This window comes from Rhea americana, unplaced genomic scaffold (genome assembly GCF_003343005.1).
Source record: "Rhea americana isolate MKP2758 unplaced genomic scaffold, rheAme1 scaffold_305, whole genome shotgun sequence".
Lineage (NCBI taxonomy): Eukaryota > Metazoa > Chordata > Aves > Rheiformes > Rheidae > Rhea > Rhea americana.
In genome coordinates this window covers 871,970-882,416 of record NW_028186430.1, presented here as the reverse complement: position 1 = coordinate 882,416, position 10,447 = coordinate 871,970, and the positions used below count along the sequence as shown (strand labels likewise).

At 42.4% G+C, this 10,447-nt stretch overlaps 1 protein-coding gene across 1 annotated transcript; it reads right to left on the bottom strand.

Annotated features, from left to right (window-relative positions):
- Positions 1–6: 6 nt before the first annotated feature.
- On the bottom strand, positions 7–10,422 carry PALB2 (partner and localizer of BRCA2; the record flags this gene model as incomplete). The annotated part of the gene is made up of 11 exons (XM_085309886.1): positions 7–508; positions 1,392–1,540; positions 2,575–2,662; positions 2,970–3,086; positions 3,254–3,415; positions 3,719–3,804; positions 4,305–4,466; positions 5,563–5,646; positions 6,288–7,099; positions 7,808–9,739; positions 10,305–10,422. Coding segments are annotated over 11 exons (3,942 nt in total), but the record flags the coding sequence as incomplete, so codon positions are not given.
- Between the last annotated feature and the right edge of the window lie 25 nt (positions 10,423–10,447).

Here is a 10,447-nt window from a genome sequence, read left to right as displayed (position 1 = left end):
CGCGGTGCCCGGCCGCACGGCCCGCACAGGCCCCACGTATAAGAGGTGCAGGCTGGGCTGGGCGCTGGCGCTGCCGGCAGCACAGAACCGACGCGTCCGCGGTCGCGAAGCAAAGCCAGAGGCGCGCAGGGCTGGCTGCAGGGCTCCCGCGCGGTCGCAGTGAACCCCCCAACCAACCTGGGAGAAGGGAACCAGCTCTCCCATCAGCCAGAAATTCTACCTTACTCTAGTTTAATCAGTGCAAACCCTTCTCTTGACACCTCTCCAAGCCTTCTCTCAAGTCTTTTCTGCCTTAGGCTGTGAATAATGATACAGGTAAACACTTCCGTCTTTCTGTCCAGCCAGCAGACAAGCACTTGTAACAGACCATCGGACYAGCGACCAGCTCCCATTCGAATTGGGTGGGAGTAGAGCTGTGCACTGCCCTAGAAGCAGATCCCACACCGCAATGGTTCCTGAGGTTAGTACAGCTGCAGCAGAAACATCCTTCACTTCACCTTCCAGGTACCTAGCATCACACACAGAAGAGTCAAAATGTTACACATTTCTTTGAAGACACCATTACATCATYTATAAAATAAGGTAATTTTTCACATAGAAAAGTAATAAATGAAATTTAAGCCAACTTAGAAAGTCAGGTTATGTTAATATTTTTATCTTCAGTGTATCTGAACAAGAAGGATACAAAAGCCAATCCTCCCATGTCCCTAGTATATACTTGGAAATGGTTCAGTAAACTAAGATCTCAATCTACTAATATTTGTGTATTTAAGAAATATAGCTGGATATAAGTGTATTGCAAATCTTAAAGCTTAGTCTTCCAAATGCAAAACATAAGAAGTAAAAGGTCATCTCACTGCAAACAGCTGTCTAATCTAAATAAAGCTAGCTAAGTGCTCTTTAGCATCACAAAGGCACAAAGGCTTAGAATATCCTCATTTGCAGACATTTCCTCAAGAAGTTTTTGCCTAAGGTGTTTGACTGATGAATCCAGTTACAACATTTCCTTTATTACAAGCACTCTCTGGGGAGAGAAAAAAAAAGAGAGAGAGAGAGAGAGAGAGAGAGAGAGAGAGAGAGAAAGCCCATAGCAAGCAGAAAAGCAATCCTGTTGTGTGTCTGCACAGCTCTTGTGAGTGGAGCCCCCTTGCTGAGCCATGGCTCAGAGGTTAGCTCACAGACTTGTGCAGGAAACAGGCAGGAAATAGGCAACACCCTCCCTATATTCTAGTGTACATACCGCACAAATGAATGTGATGGATGGCAGCCTTGTTATCATCAGCTAGATGGCAAATGGATCCTTGCCAACAACAGCTCATTACGTGATTCTCCTCCAAACCCACAACAAAGGTACCGTTCAGATGTGCACACACAGTCTGGGAGATACTTGCCTTCCAGCATGTCCAGGTGGGAGGGAGGAGAAAATCACTCCAGTGCTCCTGGCTGTTTTGGGATTGAATGCTATCACGCGGAATGCAGGGTTTCCACAGAGYTCACTCTCTTTGGCATGTGGATGACTTAAAACAACAAACAAAAGGCCCTGATACACAGAGAAAAAAATACATCACTAAAAACAATAGCAAGAAGGGGGAAAAAATCTGAAGAATTTTCAAAAAACAATTGCTACATTCTCTCTATAATCAAAACCTTATGAACAKTGATGCATTAATTTTACYGCATAAAATAGAAATAGTTTACTTTCCTTATCAAATTATATTAAAAAGCAAGGCAGATGCTGACTGGTAAGGGTCAAAGCACAACAGCAAAATGATATTGCAGTAACTCAGTAGAATTATGCACCTATCCTTCTGCTCAAAAGAGCTAAACTTGGAGTAGAATGAAGTGACATTTAAAGTAGACTTTAYTGGCCTCCATTTAATCCCTAACAAACTACTCATGTAACAAGAATTCCACATAGACTAGCATGGCTGAAAACAGTGGCTCCAACAAAAGTTACAGGTCAGAACAAAATAGCCTGAGATAGATACTCTGAAGAAGTCTCCAAAGAATCTGACTCAAGACATCATTATTGGACAAGCGATTCTTGTCCTAAAAGATTACGTTTACTGAAAACAATCACACCCTTGAAAAAACACAAAATCCAGCTGGAATCATAGTACAAATGGAAGCAAGAGGGAAAGAATCACTAGTATGAACTGTTTAGATTTATATCCTCAATGATTTGTGTAAATAATGACCAATTCAAGTATGCTTTCTGACAGTGCAGCTTCATCATGCTGGCAACTACCGACCTGTGAAAAGGGAGAGATTTACCAAGCACCAGCACTGGGCAACAGAACATSTGCTTCCCACATACAAGATGTCTTGGGCTGCTGCTTTGGCATACACTTGGATGTATCACTCTTATCAGTGCACTGCAGAAAGCCAAGAATGTGAGGTAATCAATGTCGCTTATTTCTCCAAGTTAACCTATTTTCCTTTGAAATATCTTCAATGGATCTAAATACAGCAGATATTTCAATCCATTCTAGAAACCCACTCCTTTAAACCCCCAGTACAGTTAGGTTAGTGCAGTCTATGCGTAACCTGTGTGCTGCTAGTTCACATACGTACAGAGTCAGAATATGCTCGATGGCAGATTGAAGCTGGGTAGGAATAACCAACGTGCATTTTTTTCAGGAGCTGGCCCGTTTTCAAATTCCTGCGGTCAGTGAAAATAAAATTATGACTGCTTTTCCATCCTCAATCTGTTATTTTTCTAATCACAGTTATACCATTACGAAAAAAAGAAATAGTTTTGGTTCCAGATAAACTAAACCAAGATAGTACAGTCTAAATGCACAGAAGTTAAATATAGTTATGTATCAGACTCTAGGCCCTTTGAATTATTGGTTCATGGGCAAATCAGCAGCCAACCAAAATCACTATATAATGTCTATAGCTAGCTGTTACTGTCACTATTTACATCTGCAAGCTGTATCTCACTTAATTCCAAAGGAAACACTGACCAAACAACAATGCTGTTCACTGCAGTGGTGCCAACCAAAGCATCTCTCATTCCTTCCACTTCAGCAAAAGCTAGAACAGTTTCTTCAGGGGGCATCAAAGTCTGTCCCTCCTTGTTCCTAAACAGTAGATTCAAGCAAGTGAGAAAAGCCAGCCAAAATAATACAGATATTCTGTACACAGCACCCCTCCAGAAAGAACAGGCACCTGGCACTTTTCTACATCTGAGATGCCTCCTTTCCTTCCACCTGCCATACTGAGACCATGCTGAAACCAGAAGACTCACCTTCCTGTCTCCGAAAATGATATTATCTCCACTTGCTGCTCTTGAAGAGTTCTGCTGCTGATGACCAACCTCCGATCCTTTAGCCCAAGAACAGCTTTTATATTTCCAGTTTTTACTAGTGATTGCTTGAATGAGTCATTCTCAGAAGAATAAAGCAAGAGCCTAAGTTAAGACAAAAGTATGCATAATGACAAAAGGAAATAGAACTTAAACATGCCGTAGTGTATATAAAATGAATGTATCTTTAAACAGTCTACCACCTCTAGGGGTGAATAAGAAAGTCTCTGTAGTTCTTTCTTTCTCTTTTTTTTTTCTTTTTTTTTTTATCCCTTCCGTATTTTTTAAAGGTTAAAGCATTTGAGAAAGTGACAGATTAGCAAAGCACAGTTTAAATCATTACAGGACAGGAGAGTAAAGCTGCAGATACTCAGGGTGGGAAGCATTAGTAAGAAATACATACAACACCTTATTTCGCCAATCTCCAAATCTCCCAGTGCTACACACACGAGATTACAGGTGTCTGGCAGAGGAATAATCTGTATTACTGGAATCTAGGACAGCAAAGCAAGAATTCAGCATTATCTACAATGTGCCTCTTACTTTGACTTTATTCCCATTCTCTAGAGCRTTTCAAGTAAAATTATACAGAGAAGAACTAGTTTTCAGACTCTTCAGAAGAAACAGTTAGATCAATGGTGAACTTAGAGCTGACTGTTTCCCTAATTAAACAATCCCCACTGATATAACAGACAATGAATCATTCTAGGGGGCCTAAAGGAAAAGAACACAACAAATCAGTGGCTGCTGTGCAACTACCATTTAGTACATGAAGTACCAGTATCTATCTAACACGTGACCATACAAACCACTGAYCATTCCTGTCAAGAGTGCAAATCATTCTGTTCTGTTGCCTGATAGAAGAAAAATTTATGCCACCCAAGAACTAACCTTGCACCCAAGACTCCAAGATCTTTGTGTTAGTTCCTTATGAATTAACACACTGTAAAAAGAAAATTGTTCTAAATTCTAGAAATAAAGACCATGTTCATACCTCTCCATGTTGCCAAGTATAAACCTTTCCCCAGTGGCCAGGCGCCAGAAGTTTCCACAGGGAAACAGAGTTCTCACTGGCTGTCACAACACAGAGCTCTCTGCAGCCAGCTGCTTCCCACCACATGGTACTTACATCCACAGCACAAGAGCGTGAGGAATCCTGTCCAAAACAAAATGGTCTTGATATTCTTTTGATAGATACAATTATTTAACCTGGAGATTCAGGTTGAGAAAACTGTTACTTGAGATCCAATATGAGGAGAATTTGAGGCTCATACTTAATGCTCAAGATGTTTATTTTTGAGTGAAGTGTCAGTAAGGCATTTAGGAAAATAAGTGTGGTGGGTTTTAACCTTAGAGCAGTGAATATACTTGCTCATTTCAAAGAAATCACTTCTTACTTGAAAACAACAGGGACTCTGTAGAGCCCAGAAGTGAACCAGGTCAGAAAGTACCATGGTACAGACACARCGAAGTCTGAGTGCAGCCCACCTGTAGTCATGCACATGCTTCCCTTACTGTACATACAGGAGACAACACTTGCAGTAGTGTAAAGAAAGGTAAAAACTGAACAAAGCCACAGGTGACCAAGCCCCTGCAAGCTCCTTTGGAGTTCAGTGGGCTTTCCCACAGATGTCACTTCTTTGCCTTCCAACTGTCCTCTACCCCCTACAAGAGGCTGGAAATACAAAAGGACAGTGATAGKACACGACTGCAGGAGGAAGGTCCCATTGCTCAGCTGTACAAACAGTCTTTGGCAAGGTTTGCCTTGGTCACGGCACGTAGACACAAGGCTCTGCTCCTGAGGGGTGTGAACATTACATGTGCTTTTGGCAGTGCTGTAATCCCAAATAAAAYATGCTTCTTGCTGGGTTAGTAAATGTCTGAAATGGGGACAGGAGGCCATAGAAGCCACCGGGCAGGCACAGTAGGCATACAAGGATTGAGATGATTTTATCTGGGGCTGAAAAAAATAATGCAGTGGTTCAATTTGTTGGAACATTTGCATGTGTTTAGACATTTGACATTCAGAAACAAACACTGAAATCCTTTCTCAGTTAGAAGCAGATATACAGGAATCTAGCCAAAGCCATTTTGGCATGCTTTACCACAACTGAAGAAAGAACTGATCAAATTACAGAGGAATTTAGGTTTTTTTTCAGCTAGCTGTTCTGCAATTTTTACTGTACTTTTGTTAAACTTTGTATTAAAGAGCAGCTTTTGACTCAAYAAACAATTATCTGATATTATCCCACCTTTAACTTTGATTCAAGCTGCAAGCTCTCTTCTCTCAGGCCATCAAGCAGTACCACAGCCAASTGTTCTGCGACAGTTTTTTCCTGAACAAACAAAAAGTAAAGAATGAGGATAAATTCAGCTTCAAAACTACATTCAGCATCCATAAGAGAGAGGCAAAAGTGTGAATTCACTCTGCATGCTATTGCTGGAGAGCTATTAGAGGAGCCTCTCTTTTTCTAATTCGCACATCTTTGAAGAACAGGAGACTCCTGACAGGTTATTCCCTGTTTTTACCCTCAAAAATGTCTCTTAACATCATTTTGCATCTCAGTCCCACTACCACTCCTCAGAGACTACTGATTTCCTCAGTAGAATGACCCATTTGTGGGATGACTATCTTCTACAATTGCCTTTACCAAATCCCAGTTTCAAATCTAAGATAGACTTACACTAGATGGGTAAATCTTTGTTCATATACATGTTTCAAGCCTGCCCTCTATAATAAGCATCAAAGCCTACATCTCCAGTTTAATCAAACAAGGCTTTGAAAAATTTGCACTTGAGATCAAAAGACCTTAGGCAACAGATGAAAGCCAAACATTTGCAGAGTCAGCTAAAGGACAGCATCCAGGGCTGGCACGCAAAGAGGTCTAGCTGCAGAAGCCAGTCGAGACTTTGAAAGAGGAGAYTCGCTCACAGAGCCACTGGCTTGGTACCCTTAGCAGAGAGGCCAGCTTGTTACCTGTTGAACAGATGCTCTGCAGGATCTCTGCAGATTGCTCTCTGATTGCTCATGCTTCTTTAAGGCCATCATCTCATCAGATTTATGATTAGGGTCTCTTTCAGCTTCTAAAAGAAACRTTGCACACTGTCCCTCCTCTTTTCTAGTAGATTCTGCACCACAGCTGTCCGAGTCCAGTGGAATGGCAGAGTCTCTACATTCCCTATGACCCACAACCTGGCCAGATGCTCCTTCGGAGGAATGAATGTTTACTTGCAAGGGAAGCACAGACAGTGTGGTGGAAAAGACATTATTGTCTACTGATGGTAAGACAGCAGGGGTTGCACCCAAGACAGGGAAAACAGATGAGGAAATCTGAGACTCAGGCTGACTGGGAACACCAGCTAAGACAGTCTCCATAGGAGTAAAGAGCAATTCCCTTGTGCAAAGTCCCTTCTTGGAAGCTGGGCTTTCTAAATGAGGTAACTTGGACAATGCATTTTTGCAAGGCGAAATTAAATTGCTTTCATGCCTTTTCTTTTCTGCATTCATTTGCGGATCCTGTGTGTGCTCTGAAGCCACACCATCTCCAGACGTGCTAGGAACAAAAACCTCCAAGTCATTCACAGGGGAAGATTTAAATTTCTCAAGTTTTAGTAGCCCAAACTCCTCATCAGGTAAGTGAAAGTCCTTGATACCCAGTCTGAAGGGTAGCCACTGGAGACTGCGGAAGCTGAAGAGAGAGTCTGCAGTATCAGGGTCCATAGCAGGGAGACTAAGAGAAGCTGGATCCTCTGAATTCATTTGATGGCTCTGTCCTCTTTTGCTCTCACCTAGACATAGAAAGACATAATATGAGAGAGAACATTACATCATAAAACAACCAGCAACTAGCCCTCCAATCTTTTATCTAGAGTGTCACAACACTATTTTCCAAAAACAGCCACATCCCTCTTAATATATGCAAGTACCATTTTCTGGAAAGACATTACACTCCACAATTGCTCTGCATTAAGGCTTCAGCTAAAATATCATTGGCAAAGGCTGCCAGAATTGATGGAACACCTAGCTAGATTTTGCCTTTCTCCCAACTCTTTTTCTTTTCATAGTATTCACAGATTATCAGACTGTAACACTAGTCTTTGTGTTTCACACTTGTCAGCACTAAAAAAACTCATTAATGCCCAGATACAGTTGGAAAAACAAAGATTTATGTCCGTTTGCTGAAAAATCAGGTCAGGTTTGCAAAAAATTTACTCTAGCAACAAAGTCAGCTTAAGACTCTCAGCCCTGTTCCTCTTCCATGCACTGCTGCGCACACCCTGCAACGTGGGCATCACAATGATGTTTTTTTTTTTTTAAAAAAAAAAAAAAAAAAGCTTCAACTCTCAAGAGACAAAAAGTTAACTCAGATCAGATTTTCCTGCATAAAAAAATAAAATATGTCAGGGTGTGAACAGCAGTGCATGGATTCACTTGGCCATTTCACTGCCTTACAACTGGGCTCTACTTTTAGGGAGCGCTTTTATTTGACGAAATACCTTTTGAGACCTGACTGGTTCCCTCTCTGGCAGAGGAACGTAGGGGATGGTGTGGAGAGAGACATTCATTAATCCCTAAGAGCTGCTCAGCCCTGCAGTCTCCTCGCACATGTTGATTCTTCACAAATTCCACTGGATGTTTATCAGATTGACACACACTTAAGTTGGCATCCAGATCTCCTATGCAGCTGGCAAAATTTTCTTTCCCTAGGTTCAAAGAATCACTCCTCTGAAGTGGATTTTGAACCTGTTCTAACAGAGTCTTATAGCATTTACCAAGTACTTGACTTCCAACAGAAGGATCAGCACCCATTTGCTGTAAACTGCCAGGCACTTCTGTCTCTCCAGACCCAAGAGCTGCAGCACTAGACAACCTTATCTCATTTAAATACAATTTTTCAAGATTACCCTTGGAGTTTTCCTTTTTGCTCTGASGGTCATTTGATAAGACACTACTGCTTTCTTTGGATGTTATGAGATCCAAGTCCATTAGAAGTTCCCGTGATGCTCGATTCACAGTGGGTTTGCTTGTAGACTTTCTTCTTCCCTTTTGTTTCCTCTGTGACTGTCTCTGATCACGCTTTGTGCTAGCAACACTGCTCTGAGAGATGGATCCAAGCGAAGTGCTGCTACTGTTAGATGGAGGAAGAGATTGTTGAGGACTACGTGAATTCACTGGATCGTTTTCTGCACCCAGAAAAGCGAGAGGCACGACCCCTGACTCCTCATCATTTTCAACTGCTTCTTGGGAGGGCAGATCTGAATTTGCATCTTTCTGCTTGCATTTATTTCGCAGACCTTTCTTGCTCCTACCTAGCTGGCTGAGAATTACTGCATCTAGGTCTACTTTCCTCTGGCAATTAGACATACGGCGAGTTGTCCTGACATAGTATTCAACTGGAAATAGAAGTCCCTCAACAACTGTGCAAGAGTTCAAAGCACTTTCAGTTTCAGGAGTTGTCATCTTCTCTAAGTGAGAAAGTCTTGACTCAGTTTCAATCTCTTGAGTCTCCAACAGTTTTTCAACATTGCATGTAAGAGTATCTGTAGGAAAGCAGTTTAAACCATTGGTGTCATTCTGATTTCCTTCAGGTCTTTCACTCTCATTAATTACAGTGCTATTTCTGTCAGAGGGCAATACTTCTTTCTGTGACATTAAATCCAAGAATTTACATAATTCTCCCTGATCTTCATACATACTCTCGTTGACTGCTTGTTTTTTTGTATTGGAAGGTTCTTTTTCTCCATCATCACTGCTGTCAGGTAAAATAGATTCACTGTTTTCTAAACACAGCTGCACAGGCTCACAGTTATCACACATGGCCAGAGCACTTGGGGGCCCAGGCTGCTGGACATCATTGCTGTCCCTCAAAGCATGTGAAAATAGTTCAGGCACTCTTACAGGGATACTGTCGTCAAGTGTTTCCTGTACAACTCCTAACTCTACATCCAAAGGCGCTAAACTTTTTCCTTCTCTCCTCACAAAGGCTGATTCGGATGCTCTGTGAGCATTCTCCTCTGCATTTGAGAAACTGCTTCGTCTGAACACTGGTGATCTAAGTTCCTTTTCATTGGCAGTTTGATTTTTCGCCATTTCATCAGCATTTATTAGCAGCACGTCATGCAGAGATTCCCTTTCCTCTGGTACCACAGTCTTCATTTTCCTCCTCCTCAGCCTCATCACCTTTGAGGTTTCAGGCTTTTTCTCCTCAGCAGAAGGCGTAACAATTCCACTGCAGACATTTTCCTGGCTAGCCTGTGTATTTTCTGCCTGTGAACTGTACGACAAGCTAACTTTATTGTTGAAGAATTCAGGCTTTTGTTTAAATGAGACAGATGCTTTCTTCTTTGTGCCAAGAACAGAGCAGCTTTTGATCTGTAACTGACAGGTTTCATGTTTACCRGCACTAGGAGATATGGTATCTCTAGAACCTGTGGGAAAAAAAAACTGCATGTGTGAAAAATATTCCCAGAAAAGTCCCATCCAAGAAAAACATCGTACAGTGAAACCAGACAACTATGACAGGAGTGAAAGACTAGGAATGTTCCTGGGATCTTACAGGCAAGACTAAGGAGCACTAGCAGACCTGCTGAGGAGGAAAGGAGAGGGCACTCGTAAAAAGGGATGTTATTGTAGATGATTATTTAGCAATACTGGAAAAGCCATGTATTGAGTATAAAGGAGAGCAGATGCAACAACGGAAGCAGTGTACAATTTGAGTCAGAACAGAAGCACGCCAACAGAGTTGCAGGCATCCCAGCTCCAACACGACACAGTGCTGTGCGCCAGGACTTGGGCATCAAGGCAGAAAGAATCTGAGCTGGCTCCTCAGTCCGGATCTGAAGCCTGTGCACTGCCTCAGGGAAKAACAACTGGGAGGAAAAATAAACTTTTCAGGGACTGCAGCTGGGGGTATCCACGCAGATCTATTCAGAAAGGTGAACCACCAGGAAATACCACGCAGTTGTGTGCAAAGGCACTACTTTAAACTCCTACCTGGAGGGCTCTGCGGGCTCTCCTGTTCCCTGAGCAGGCGGTTTTGCTCGGCGACCGTTTTCTGGACGAAGCCCTGAACTCTCTCGGCTCTCTGCGCGCGCTGTGACACAACAGCGGGTCAGCGCTGGGGCTGGGGCGCACGT